This window comes from Theileria annulata, chromosome 1, assembly GCF_000003225.4.
Source record: "Theileria annulata chromosome 1, complete sequence, *** SEQUENCING IN PROGRESS ***".
Classification (NCBI taxonomy): Eukaryota; Apicomplexa; class Aconoidasida; order Piroplasmida; family Theileriidae; genus Theileria; species Theileria annulata.
In genome coordinates this window covers 496,125-509,470 of record NC_011129.2, presented here as the reverse complement: position 1 = coordinate 509,470, position 13,346 = coordinate 496,125, and the positions used below count along the sequence as shown (strand labels likewise).

The 13,346-nt window shown below is 34.2% G+C and overlaps 6 protein-coding genes across 6 annotated transcripts, besides 11 other annotated features; 2 read left to right on the top strand and 4 right to left on the bottom strand.

Moving 5' to 3' along the window:
• Positions 1-161: 161 nt before the first annotated feature.
• On the bottom strand, positions 162-2,050 carry TA16755 (uncharacterized protein; the record flags this gene model as incomplete). Its single annotated transcript, XM_948685.1, has 4 exons — positions 162-396; positions 447-567; positions 603-1,722; positions 1,787-2,050. 4 exons carry the CDS (start codon positions 2,048-2,050, stop codon positions 162-164), a joined length of 1,740 nt encoding a protein of 579 aa, XP_953778.1.
• A 444-nt stretch (positions 2,051-2,494) lies between these two features.
• On the top strand, positions 2,495-4,639 carry TA16760 (uncharacterized protein; the record flags this gene model as incomplete). The annotated part of the gene is made up of 1 exon (XM_948684.1): positions 2,495-4,639. The coding sequence occupies one exon, from the start codon at positions 2,495-2,497 to the stop codon at positions 4,637-4,639; it is 2,145 nt and encodes a 714-aa protein (XP_953777.1).
• A 268-nt stretch (positions 4,640-4,907) lies between these two features.
• TA16765 (Tpr-related protein family member, putative) lies at positions 4,908-6,266 on the top strand (the record flags this gene model as incomplete). Its single annotated transcript, XM_948683.1, has 1 exon — positions 4,908-6,266. The coding sequence occupies one exon, from the start codon at positions 4,908-4,910 to the stop codon at positions 6,264-6,266; it is 1,359 nt and encodes a 452-aa protein (XP_953776.1).
• Positions 5,160-5,228: a sequence feature (9 probable transmembrane helices predicted for TA16765 by TMHMM2.0 at aa 85-107, 114-136, 140-162, 183-205, 235-257, 270-292, 343-365, 386-408 and 418-440).
• Positions 5,247-5,315: a sequence feature (9 probable transmembrane helices predicted for TA16765 by TMHMM2.0 at aa 85-107, 114-136, 140-162, 183-205, 235-257, 270-292, 343-365, 386-408 and 418-440).
• Positions 5,325-5,393: a sequence feature (9 probable transmembrane helices predicted for TA16765 by TMHMM2.0 at aa 85-107, 114-136, 140-162, 183-205, 235-257, 270-292, 343-365, 386-408 and 418-440).
• Positions 5,454-5,522: a sequence feature (9 probable transmembrane helices predicted for TA16765 by TMHMM2.0 at aa 85-107, 114-136, 140-162, 183-205, 235-257, 270-292, 343-365, 386-408 and 418-440).
• Positions 5,610-5,678: a sequence feature (9 probable transmembrane helices predicted for TA16765 by TMHMM2.0 at aa 85-107, 114-136, 140-162, 183-205, 235-257, 270-292, 343-365, 386-408 and 418-440).
• Positions 5,715-5,783: a sequence feature (9 probable transmembrane helices predicted for TA16765 by TMHMM2.0 at aa 85-107, 114-136, 140-162, 183-205, 235-257, 270-292, 343-365, 386-408 and 418-440).
• Positions 5,934-6,002: a sequence feature (9 probable transmembrane helices predicted for TA16765 by TMHMM2.0 at aa 85-107, 114-136, 140-162, 183-205, 235-257, 270-292, 343-365, 386-408 and 418-440).
• Positions 6,063-6,131: a sequence feature (9 probable transmembrane helices predicted for TA16765 by TMHMM2.0 at aa 85-107, 114-136, 140-162, 183-205, 235-257, 270-292, 343-365, 386-408 and 418-440).
• Positions 6,159-6,227: a sequence feature (9 probable transmembrane helices predicted for TA16765 by TMHMM2.0 at aa 85-107, 114-136, 140-162, 183-205, 235-257, 270-292, 343-365, 386-408 and 418-440).
• Positions 6,267-6,424: 158 nt separating the features above from the next.
• Positions 6,425-8,431, bottom strand: TA16770 (uncharacterized protein; the record flags this gene model as incomplete). Its single annotated transcript, XM_948682.1, has 3 exons — positions 6,425-6,943; positions 6,999-7,258; positions 7,300-8,431. 3 exons carry the CDS (start codon positions 8,429-8,431, stop codon positions 6,425-6,427), a joined length of 1,911 nt encoding a protein of 636 aa, XP_953775.1.
• A 24-nt stretch (positions 8,432-8,455) lies between these two features.
• On the bottom strand, positions 8,456-9,773 carry TA16775 (uncharacterized protein; the record flags this gene model as incomplete). Its single annotated transcript, XM_948681.1, has 6 exons — positions 8,456-8,566; positions 8,644-9,114; positions 9,151-9,238; positions 9,305-9,398; positions 9,429-9,579; positions 9,609-9,773. 6 exons carry the CDS (start codon positions 9,771-9,773, stop codon positions 8,456-8,458), a joined length of 1,080 nt encoding a protein of 359 aa, XP_953774.1.
• A 128-nt stretch (positions 9,774-9,901) lies between these two features.
• On the bottom strand, positions 9,902-13,169 carry TA16780 (alanyl-tRNA synthetase, putative; the record flags this gene model as incomplete). The annotated part of the gene is made up of 4 exons (XM_948680.1): positions 9,902-10,288; positions 10,344-10,649; positions 10,729-11,180; positions 11,240-13,169. The coding sequence occupies 4 exons, from the start codon at positions 13,167-13,169 to the stop codon at positions 9,902-9,904; spliced, it is 3,075 nt and encodes a 1,024-aa protein (XP_953773.1).
• Positions 13,098-13,166: a sequence feature (1 probable transmembrane helix predicted for TA16780 by TMHMM2.0 at aa 2-24).
• Positions 13,104-13,169: a sequence feature (Signal peptide predicted for TA16780 by SignalP 2.0 HMM (Signal peptide probability 0.620, signal anchor probability 0.295) with cleavage site probability 0.492 between residues 22 and 23).
• Positions 13,170-13,346: the final 177 nt, after the last annotated feature.

The window sequence follows — 13,346 nt, the reverse complement described above, 5'->3', positions numbered from 1 at the left end:
TACTTTTATACTGCCAAAATTTTTCTTCAGGATGTTGCCCTCATTGATCAAAGTAACCGCCGACGTCTTCAGATGTATCGCTAATGGCGAACCTCTCTAATAACTCTCAAATTCAATGTAACTACCCAAATGATATATAATATGGATATAAATAGTAAAGATTATTCAAATCTTGGAGTTAAGCGATCGTTACCGAGTTGTGATTTTAATTGTTCCTGACGGTTTTTAAACCAAACTCTCCCCTCAATATTTATATCATTTGAAGCATTAGGTTTATTAGCCCTAACCTGTTGATCATTGGGGTCAAGTGCCCACGGGTCATTATCATCAGTGATAAACACGGGATGATATTCGTCATCTTCATAATAGTTGTTTGTACCAGAAAATATCAAATTGCTAAAAGTTATTTAGTGTAAATATAAATAAATAATTAGTGTTGAACGTACAATACGATGGATCTGAAGGCTTCTTCAGGTAATAATTTAGGTTTGAGTAGTTGTCCAAAACACATTAAAAATTCCTTAAATAAGTTGTAAGTTAACTTGCCATCATGACAAAATTCCAAAACTAATGAAATATTATTAAAAAATATAAGATAATACCTTGATTATAGGCCTGTTTGGCCTTAGGTAGATCATCAGGATTCGCAGGGGGAGATGACTCACCAAGGCCGAAATCGAGGCAAAAACAAACGAGCTGTTCCTCTGAGAGTACAAACTCGCCGTCAACAGGAAACTCTTCCTTATATACACAGAAGATTGAGAATAGCTTAACCTCAAATTCAGTCTCTAGCATTAATAATTTCTGGGTCTTCTGACTCCTATCCCTCAAGTGCTTTTGCCTCTCAAGCATCTTATTGGCTTCAGCTAAATCGGTAGTCAATTGACGGTTTAAACTGTTCAACTTTGATAAATCAGACTCCTTTTCAGTCCTGTACTGGCCATACTCACGTTCGAGATTATCAAAATCAACCCTAAGCTTACTAAAGTTTATCTTATATGAGACGTATTCCTTATTCAATTCGTCCTTTTCAGACTCAACCTTGTTGAGTCGATCAATATACCTTGATTCCAGGTCGTCTCTCAACTTAATTTCCCGTTCTAGGCGTTCCTGCATATTCCTTGAATCATGAAGCAGGTTTTGGTCCCTCAAAACCTCTAACAAACGTCTAACTAAATCCGTGTCAACAGTACCACTGTGGTTCACTCGTGAACGGGGTTCATCAACGTCATTCTTGCTATTATTCAACTCTTTAACTGTATCACTAAACTCCTTAGTCTCAAGTTTCCTGGGACTTTCAAAAACTTTACCGATGTTTGTGTCCACAATAAGGCCGTTTTCGTGGTATATAACCCCGTCCAAGTTTTGGGACACGGATCTAGTCGCATTTACCCCCGCATCCTGCCGATTCACTACATCGTCAGTTTGGTTCCCTGCATCTTGTTTGAGAGCGTCAAGATTTAAATCTAAGTTTGAGCTTAAAAGAGAATTAAGAAGATCATTGAAGGAAAATTGTTCATTGGTGTGTAAAACTGAGGCACGGTACTTTGCAAGCAGAAACAAGGCCAGTAAGAACTCCTCAAACTCTAATAAATAGATGTCCAAATTTTTAAACGTACGTAGAAAGTCATTGTTCTTGTTACATTTCAGGAGAATGTAGTCTAAAATATCTTCCTTTTTTCTGGCGTTTTGAAACTTTGGAAATAACTCAAACTCATCGACCTAAGAAAAAATTAAACAAATGAAATTTAGGGTAAAACTAAATGTAATTAGAGTTTAAACTAACAAATGATTTGAACGAAGCGTGTGACATGGTTGAATTATTAGAATGTTTGAAAAATAACAGCTCAAGAGGTCGGTGTAATTTCCAGGGCATAAAAATAGTAGTTCCTGTGGCTGGATCATCCAATGTAAAAGCGTTTTTGCCATAAGCGCAGCCATGTAAATGGTCTTCACGAACGGACTTCGAGTAATTAGTAGAATGTCCCTCCCGGGAATCCAAAATTATCTCCTTCAATTTACATTCCAGTCTACTCAAGTTGGTCTCCATATTATTCTTCACAAATTTACTAAAGAACGGCGGTACAATCCCTTAATAAAATAGACAATATTATTAAACTGTTGTTATACAGTAATACACTGTAATATTGTATTAAAAAAGGATATAAGGTGAGAAAATGAAATGGAAACGATTAAGGCATATGAGTGCAAAGGACTAAAAGTTAGAGTAATAAAATAAATTTGGATTCAGAATAACATTTTAATTAAAAATTAAATGTTTGAGGATAAAATATGGAGAGATTTTGAAAATCAATTTTATAAAACCATTAATCAGTTACACATTTTATTAATTTAGACAATATATAAAACAACATTATTTTTAAATCTTTTATAATAAATAATAGTCTGTTACATTAATATTATATTTATTTATTTGTGGAATCTGCCTCATTTTAGTTTGAATTTCTTCATTTATTTATATTTCATTAATTATATGGATAAATTACTATTACTGTTGAATAATAATTTTAAAAATAATCTAAAATGGATAGATTTATCTAAAAGATTTTATCGTACAAAACATCGCAAGAAGGTTAGTGTAGAGTTAAATAAGCCTTCTCTCTATGATCCCAAGAGAACAACACCCAGTAAGCTCCTTAAAGCTAATTTATTTACACCTGAATCTGCGGGACCTCGAGAGCTTTCAATGCTCTGTTTCTGGATCGTTAACTATGGATATGCTGACTACTCAATTCTGAGTAGATACGTTCAATGTGCAATTGACAATATCAAGAAACTTAAAATCAAAAGCCTTGCTCTAATATTCCATTCTACGTCCAAATTCATCTACAATAATACCATTTCATTCATAGAATCTAACCAACAGAATATAGAATCTAAAGAATCTAATGATGAAACTAATACTGGTATAGATGAATTTGTACAAAGGGAACAATTAATCAAAAAGTGTATGAAATTAATAATTGACGCATCTCCAATTTTGCCTAACCTGTTTGTTAATGCTGTTCCAAAAGATTTGGGAATGATTTCGTTGTCAATTATTAATATTTATGAATCATTTTTAAATGAATGTGATAGCAACGTAGATTCTGGAACTGATGAACTGGACTTGAAATCAATCAGTTTAAAAGTTAACAAACTACTCCATAGGTTAAGTGATGAAATAATTCCAAAGTTGCCGTTTTGTGAAATTGATGAGTTCGCAGCATTTTCAAAGTCTTTTTCCAAGATTAACACTGACTGGTCTAGGCACTTTATGCGTGAGTTATCACTGGAGATTTCGAGTCTTTTGATGGAAAAAATTGAGGATCTGGAACTTTTAATGCAAAACAAGTACATTGGTGAGGATTTAATCGAGGAGTTGAACAGGTTTCCAAAAGAGCTCTCAACGGTAACCTGTGCCCTTTCAAGGCTAAAAATCAATGAAAAAAGGTTTTGGGAACGGTCACAAACTCTAATTTTCCTACTCATAAAGTTGAAGAATAAAGATTTTGGTATAAAGGAAATTGACACAACTACCTTAACATTACTTTCCACATCGATGTGTAACTATAGTAATGTTAGTGATGTTGTTATGGAATTGCTTAGAGTATGTAATGAGTCACATCAACCATCTGTTTTGGTTGGTTTTAACACTAGTGTTAGGGTTCTAAAGGATGATTCTTTAGCTTCAAAATTCTTAGAATTAGTTGATATGGACCAAGTTATGGAATTAGACCCAAAATTAGTCTCACAATTTATCTTAAACTGTTGTAAATCCACCTGTGATCGTACTAAAATTATCGATAAAATTTCTTCAATTCCATTGGATCAATTGCATAATGAACTTTTGTGCACAGTTTATATATGTAATAAACAGTTGAATATTAATCCTGAAACTAAAGTTGATCTATGTAACAGAATATATCTGAATGCTGATTCCTTGGAAACTAATTTATTGGTCACTATATCATTAAGTAGCATTCAGTCTATTGACGAAGAATGTGTTAAGAATTTGTGTAAAAAAGTTTTAGATATCTTGTACAATAGGATTGAGGAAATTCCTTCTACTGTTATACCTTCGCTTCTATCATTAGTTTTAAACCATTTCCCTGGAAATTTAAACATCATTAAAAGATTTTGCAAGAAAATTGATACTTCTGATTTTAATATTGACGATCTTTCACATATATTCACTAAAATTCAATCTATGGGTCTCAACATCAATAAACTTTTTACTAAAAATTTTGTTAAAATTAAGGAAATCAATGATGTGCAACACGATTATTCATTTGATCCAGTCCAATCAGATTCATATGATAACAATCTGGAATTGACTCCTTATAATGAATCTTTTGATATAAAATTCACTGAGTGTGACGAGGATGAGATAATGAAAATTTCTAAACAAACGCTTAAGAAAACTGAAAGTGTTCCCTTTCTCGATTTGGATGATTTTAAGGATTTAAAAACACCAAACAACTCTCCTCAATTTAACGTTACTAAGTTCCCCTCAAACTATGATATCATAGATGAACCTGATGTTACTGATAGGACTTTATTTAGGGGGCTTCCGAACGCTAATACTGTTGACGATCTTAAAACTGAGTGGTACAACTTCAGAAATAATATACACTAATGTATTATATATGCAATTATATAAAAATAAATATGATATGATAATGTTTATTTTTTGTTCTGATGGATACTGTTATTTTAAGTAATATTTCTGTAATATACTAATGTAAAGACACATAACCTAGGATATCTAGTCATATAATAGCAACAATCACCAACTCCAGGATTAGATGCAGGATTGCAAAGTATGTGAGGGTCAGCAGGCTGGTAAAGAAAATTTTGGCAACTGCGGCCTACTTATCGCAGCCTACATCCTTGCTGGTCTCTCTATGATGCTTAACATTAGACTATCATATAGTTCTGCACCATATTCTCTTATTAGGTTTAGATTACCTGAAAACCTATTCAGTGTGTTTGTTAGAAGAATGGCTAGTGCTTTGGAACTCTGGTGTCTACCAAGCATGGCACTGGGTAACATCTTGGATGTCGGTTACAAAACAATAATTTACAGCAACACCGAAAGCAAATTCCTAGGCAACAATGATGATAGACTATCTAAGTTCAGATATATCATATGTCCATCTATTGTCACTCAGTGGTTAAACTTCTTAACATATGTACTATTATTGGTTGTTTACTTGATGGGTGGTGATCAAGGACATCTAACTACGTTCTACTTCGTTATTGCAATATCTGGTGTTGTATTTGGTATCAACATGACTCTGTTGTATTCTGTAGACTTTCATTATCTACCTGTCTATATTGTTGGTGAAAACTCATTTCCAGCTCTCACATCACTTATACACTATTTGGCAACTCTCACGTTTGGTAACAGAAGGAAGTATAATAGTGACTTCCTACTTGTAGAGATTGACATAGTGGTGGCAATAATAATCTCATTTGTGGCAGCCATGGTATGGAGCATAGGATATGGATACTTTGCTGGTCAACTAAGTAATCCTGCTAGTCCTGCAGATACTGATCTGAAGCACATCTATTCATTTGGATTCATTGCTAAATTTAGACCAGAACAGATCTCACCTTTTCTAATGATAGTTGTTGGTATGGGTCTGGTTTATGCTATTTATCCAGGAATAGCACCTGGTATGATTGTACCATTCTATCTTATCGATAAGATTGAAATGGTACTCCTAATAGCCACCATATTTCCTCCGGTAATTGTAGCTACCCTAAGGAGAACTGCAAGCAAAACATCTATTTGGAGTCATTACCAATCTCCAATGTGCAAATGGGGATATGATGAAACAACACAGGAAGGTTCTGCTTGGAAGTGGAAGAATACAGGCAATACTACTGATGAAAGTGGTGCTAATCGTGCTTCTGCTAGTTTTGATGCTTTCTTCTGGCATGCCTTTGATCTTCTGATGGTTATTAAAATTTCACTAGCTGCCATCTTTATTTACTCTTTACATTATAGAGAATCCAATTTATCCCGTTCTATCATTAATCAACCGAAGATGTCCACTTTCCTATCCATTGTATTTTATATGTGTCATGAGTGTTTACTTGCTATAGGTTTTCCAGGTCTTGTAGGTGCTAATGGTGGAGGAGACTACGTATTGATACCACAATACATAGGAGCGCTATTTATGATATTTTTGGCCTTCTACAGTGAAGGTTATATCATTGAATATAAAAGTCATGATCCTGCTCATTGGCCCAAATAGGGAATGACCCCGTGGAACGCATTTTGTTACTGGACTAAGAGAGCCAGCAAAATTACCAATCACAACCTGAGATCATTATTGACAACTTATTTAAAAATATTTGTATTTTAATATAATAATAAATATAAGAGCACACTTAATATTATGTGGGTATAAAACTAAGCCGACTTAAGTTTGTGCTGTTGAATAAAGTGATCTCCACGTTTTGGGCTTCCAACAATAGTTTTAAACTCCTGAACAGTTACAGCACCGATTTGAGAATTTTTCTCCTTTTTCACCTTGTCGATCTCTGCGACAATCACCTGCACATTGTCGAATTGTTTGTACTTGGAGAAGAAGGAAGCAACATCAGCTGCAATTTGAATAGAATGGTCGTCATTTCTAAAATTTCTAAGGATTACGTGAGATCCAGGACAATCCTTAGTGTGGAGCCAAAGATCTCCCTTCTCCCTCATATCATGGGTTACCACCTCATTCTGTTTAGCGTTTTTGCCAACAATCATCATAGGAGAGTCGTCCCGGTCATTCACAGGGACGTGTAATATTTTTCCAACCTTTTTAGTCTTCTTGGTAACCTTTAACACTTTCACCTTCTCGACTTTCTTCTTCTTTTTTAATATTTTGTAAGACTTTAGATCATTTATCATTAATAATTGGTCGTGAAATTCTTCCAAATTCTATAAAATATATATATAGGTTGTGTATATAATTAAATAAATATATGTGTTATACGGGTAATTTCTTGACATCGTTAGTGAGTTTAATGTCATTGATTGCATTCTGATAATCGGTAATGTTTTCAATTTTTTCGTTAACCATCGAAAGTTTTTCGTAATTTTCGTCATCAGCACACTGTTTTGCGATTTTTTCTAGCTTATCTTTAAACTCCACAGACAACTTCGTTGTCTTCTCCAATAATCTATTAAGTCTATAAACTGGACTTGTCCCTCCATATATATTGTATATCATTCCAATCATATCATTGTATCCGCCTAAAACAATTATATAAAATGTATATTTTAGGAAAAAATACCACTATTATCAATTGTTTGACGTATTTTATTTATAAATTCAGAGTGGAATAAGTTTAAATCTGGGATTCTGTAGAACAAAGTAGATGGATCAATTGAAAGCTTGGAACAAAGTGATGTCAAGAAAGTGTAGTCGATCCCTTCATAAACACTCAACATGGCCTTGATAATTGTCATGTTGTTCAGATTTTTAAAATTTAGCCTAAACTCTTCAAAGCTCTCGTCAACTCTAGGCGTCTTCTTATTTATTACTGGTAAACTAAAGGTCCTACCCACTTCACCATTATCACCAACAGGATTATCCTTCGGATCAATTAGGGTTTCCGAAGAACCCAAAACAGTCTCGTCAGAGCTATCAACCAATAATAACTTGTTTGTTCTGTCCGAGAGCACAATTAACTTGTAAATAACCTTATCAGAGTCAACTGCATCAGCGAAATCCATGGAAATAACATTCCTAAAATGATATGGTGTGCGTATTTTACTTAGTCTAAGCCCTGTTAAACCTGATAACACATGCTCAAAATACTCTAAACGACGTTCTGTAAAGCTTCTGTAGGGCACCGAAGGTGTAGGGATCAAAGGGAAAAACTTTGGACTAAAACAAAGACATAGCAGTTCTCCGCGTTCATAACCTCTAAAATGCAAAATACACTTATCAACACCCATTTGTGAACCATCATTATAATCAAATGAATCGTTTTTATTCTTCTCTTGTTCCAGTAGTGTGCAACCAATGAATGTTGATTTGTCAAAAACTGTATTTAACTCTTTTGCGTACTTGACCAAATTACAGTATGTTTTCAGGCATAAATTTTTCTTCAAAACTCCATTATCAACCTCCAAAAGTTCCACTTTATCTGTCCTTATTTGCTCATATTTGTCACATATTTGCTTAGTTATATCGGGTAAGTTTGATGTATTCTGTGAAATATCATGGTTATCTAAAGTTTGAGTTGTAACTTGGGGTAATTGACCGGGAACTTGCGATTTTAACTGTAAATTACGTGTTGTTGAAATTGGTATTTTTAATCCATTAAAACGGAAATTTGTAGTTAGCTTATTGCTAATGAAGCATAAACTTTTTCTATTTATTAGTTTTATTAACATTACTATGAACACCTTTTTATACATGATCAACTCAACAGTTGTGTAATACTAGGACAGGAGTGAGTGTTTGATATCCCTTGGCACTGTATCGATTCTTAAATTATTATTTAATAAACTACAATATATCCATGCGTCATCATGACTCCAGCATATATCCTTCTAACATGTGATTAAATATATTATTAACAATATACAATAAGCATGTATCTGTGTAAATTTAAATATCTGTAACTTACGCATGACGTTGATTTAGTTGTAATATTATCCAACTTTCCTCGGTTAATCATGTGTAAATATGAACCGTTTGAGCCAGACGTAAGTAACAAATGATCGTGGAAAGAGTTGTGAAGCACCTTCTTTACCCAATGACCATGTCCAGTACTGAACGACTTGACAGGCTTCAATGTATTCCTCAAGTCCCAAACTAATAAAATCGTGTCCTCACCCACTGTTACCAACTCATTGGGTACATTTGGGTTATAATTTATGTCAAGTATTATTCCGCTGTGGTATCCTACACTTGTACTACTGCACACTTTATTACTATCTGAAGACTTTTCTTGAGTTTGTCTTAAATCAATTGTATTGAAGTAGTTATCAATTGAAACAGTAAATAGATCCTTGTTATGTGGGTCAAACTTGCCAACGAAATAATTATTAGAGTATTGATTTCCACCTTCTCTGTCACACGAATACTTTAGTTCCTCCTACGATCATCAAAATTAATCAGATATTTAAATTACCTTATAATTAGAGTAAATGTGTAGAGAATCCGTGGTAATGATTGAAAACCTTGTCGAATTTAACGTAGAATGCGGGTCAACAGATAATCTACACAATTTATCATTATTAAATGAAATCACTTGATAAATAAATAATTTTAAATTATCAACTTACTGTTTGAATTTTTTGAATAATTTATCTCCGATACTGGTGAAATTGTGGCTATTTGAGTTATCCGATTTGTATGTTAATAGTGATAAAAACGAGCCTAAAATCTATACACTTCTATTAAATTTACCCTTCTCTGATAAATTCGTAAATGACACTAACAGGTGTGTTTCATTTTCAGTTGAGTAAAAGTCAGAAATTTGGTTTACTGGCAATAAGTTGTTTACGACTGTTTCCTGTGAAATTGTAGAGGATTCCTCGTCAAAACTGACTATTTCCAACTAAATAAACTTTATTTGTACTGAATTACTTGGTTTGTGTCTGAATTTTCAAAAGTTCCTACACAGAATCTGTGCTTTTTTGAGTTATCACTTGGTACTGGAACCAATGACCTTGAATTCTTTTTTAATGCATAAAATATATTCTCCTCACTCTTATTTATATTCTGATAAGCAGAAGGATTTAATATTTGCATTAATATATATTCTATTTGCTCATCGATAACACCATATATGTGTAGAAATTATAAACATATTAAAAAATTTTTTAACTATTATATTTGTAAACTCCACATTGCATTTGTATCTGATCCCTTTGCTAATTCTATAATATTATAAATAATGTGTTGGTTATAATACCTGTGCCATTAGTAAGATTCAGTTGTGTTGCGATAAGGTTTGCTGCTTTTAGAGCGCTGTAGGAGGCGTTTGGGCTGTTAACTCTGCAGCAGACTGCGTTGATTCCTACACTTGATGCGAGGACTGCGATCTGTGGAAACGTCTTTGAAATGGTCTGAACAAAGACATTCAACGACTTCAAGTCGCCTTCTAGGTCGTCCACCGATGCTCTAAGTACTGCAGGGTGCTCTGAAGTCTTCTCTGTGAACTCCACTTCATCATACTTCTGTGATTGTAATTTCTCAACCACTTCCACTGCCTTCATTTTAGCTATGTTAGCCAGTCTTTTTTGATGCGCCTTACCAGCAGATACCTATACAAAATTTAAAACTAATCCAAAAAACATATTTAGAATTAAATAAAATAACCTGTTGGTCTATTAATTGTTCAAACTTCTTCATTAAATTCCTTTTCCCAAGTAGTGGTAACATTTTGTGTACTTCTGCTTCTCCTCTCAGAGCTGTTAGTCTGGTCATGTTTTCTGCCGCGTTTAATGACGCTTCTCTAGTATCATCTTTAGTGAAGTTGATTGGCTTCAAATTCTTCTCTAACTCCTCCAACCTCTTTTCATAATGTAACAAATCTGCTTTGCTCTTTCTGCACTGCTCATTCGTTACTAAAGTTAATCTTCTGACTCCTTTTGATATTCCTTCTTCTCCAACTACCGCCACATCCTACAACAAAATCATATACACTCAGTTGTAAATTGTGTAAATAGTGTAAAATTTATGTTTAATAACTAAATAATAATACTTGTATGGTCTTCGTATTGGTCAAATGTGTCCCACCGCATACTTCTGTTGATGTGTGTTCTCCACTAAAATCTTCTGACCCCAATTGAACATTAACGACTCGAACTACTTCAGGGTATTTTTCGTCAAAGTTTGCTCTGATTCCTGGAATCTCAAGCGCATTTTTGTACTCAATTTCTCTAGTCCTGAGAGGGGCTTCTGAACGCACGAAATCCATCATCCTATCCTCAATTCTTCTGATCAAATCCTCTGGCAACTGCTGATTGTAACAGTAATCGAACTTGAGCTTCTCCTCGTCTAGCTGAGACCCCCTCTGATATGAACTCTCGTCTAACATGTCTCTAAGAACAAAGTTCAGGATGTGAGTTGAAGTGTGGTTTGAGGCAACCCTCACCCTCCTCTCATAATCAACCTTCAATTCAAATTCATCTCCACATCTCAACACTCCACTCTCTACACCAATTTAAAATATTTATAACTAATATTAAGGTAAATAACTGAATAGAAGGTACTTTTTGATAGACAAAAGTGAAAGACGAGACCAGACATTTTATAAACCCTTAATACTTCCAAATCGTTGATATATCCAGTATCATAGATTTGACCTCCACCTTCTGCATAAAACGGCGTTCTGTCCATTACTAAGCACACTAAATCATCATCATCGCACTGTAGTTCACTCATTACACTGTCAAGTGTGACTGTAGAAACTAACTTGGCTTTATATACTTTAGCCACTGGGTCACTGCTATCCCAGTCATACTTTAACTTATCGTCAGTGTACACGTTGTTACACATTTTCAATATTGTATTTATTCTATCAGCTGAGAGCGACTTCAACAACTTGTCACATCTGCTTTCTAAACTGTTCAAATCAGTGTATACTCTTGATTCTGACTTCTGTTGGTGCAGTTTCAACTCACTATAATATCCGTCAACATCCACTGTTATGCCCAACTCCCTAGCCATTAACATTGTTAAGTCCAAAGGAAATCCATATGATTGATACAACAAAAATGCATCTGGGCCGTTAATAACTTTGTTTCCACTCTTTGATACCATCTTCTTAAACTTTTCAACCCCCTTGTCCAAAGTTTGAAGAAACAGCTTCTCCTCATCCAACACTATACTCTCAATGTTAGCTTGCTCAGTCAATAAGTTGGGGTATGCATTACCCAGTAATTTAGTCACACTTGGGACCAATTTATATAAAAATGGTTCCTTTGTATTAAAATAGTCTCTGCAGTAACGAACGGCTCTCCTCAAGATTCTACGCAACACGTAACCTCTCCCCTCATTACTTGGGTACACTTTATCGGATATTGCCACTGATAAGCATCTTACATGGTCACTCACTACTCTGTATGCCACGTCCAAAGGTGTATTTCCTCCCTTATAACTCTCAAATCCAGGCAACAATTCCCTTATATACTGTATAATATCATTCAGCAGATCGGTATTATAATTTGAGTTAGTGTTATTCAAGACTGAACAAAGCCTTTCCAAACCCATTCCTGTATCTACACATCCTTTGGGCAACCTTTCCAGAACACCATTCTCACCTCTATTATACTGCATAAACACTATATTCCATATCTCTACAACGTTTGGATCATCTGCATTAACAAGTGTTGAAGCGTCACGCCCTCCTATATGGTCATAATGTATCTCTGTGCATGGTCCGCAAGGGCCAGTATCTGCCATCTCCCAGAAATTATCTTTCGATCCAAATGGTAAAATGCGACTAGCTGGCATAAATTTAAGCCAAATTTCCCTAGTCTCATTGTCCACCTCACAACTTTTATCACCTCCGAAATACGTCACGTATAACCTATTTGGGTCCAGTTTATACACATTAGTTAACAGGTCCCAAGCGTATGAAATTGCTTCCTCTTTAAAATAGGCACCAAAACTCCAGTTCCCCAGCATCTCAAAGTATGTTTGGTGATAGCAATCCTGGCCCACATCGTCCAAGTCGTTATGTTTTCCTCCTGCTCTGATACATTTCTGTGAATTGCACACCATTTTAAGTTTTCCAAACTCTGAATTCTCATCACTCTTGCCCATGATTATATCCTTAAACTGGTTCATTCCAGCGTTTACAAACAGGAGTGTTGGATCATTATTCGGTAAGACTGATGAGCTTGGCCAGTGAACGTGATTCTTTGACACAAAATAGTCAATAAACTGTTTACGTACCCAGTCACCTTTTACTTGGCCGTTGGTCGACATTTTAGTCAAATTATTATAATTAGAGAAACTTCTTAAAAAATATTTATTGGATAATAAATTGCTACTCAAAATATTGTTATTTATGTATAGAAGGGATTGCGTAAAAGGTTTGTAGGATAAAAAATTAGATTTGTTTGGCCTCAATGCTAATGAAAAACATCCAAACATGTAAACTAATATTAAAATGTTAATTATACAAGAAATATACATACATTATAGATTTTCCATTTTACTCAAAATGATATAAATAATATGTTTTATAGATAAATTTCACCATAATTTAGGATTCCACCAATAAATTTATTCTACAAATATTATTTTTTTAAATTATTTTTAAGATTACATTTTTAATTATTTTTCATTTTTTAAAATTTTAAGAAAATTTAT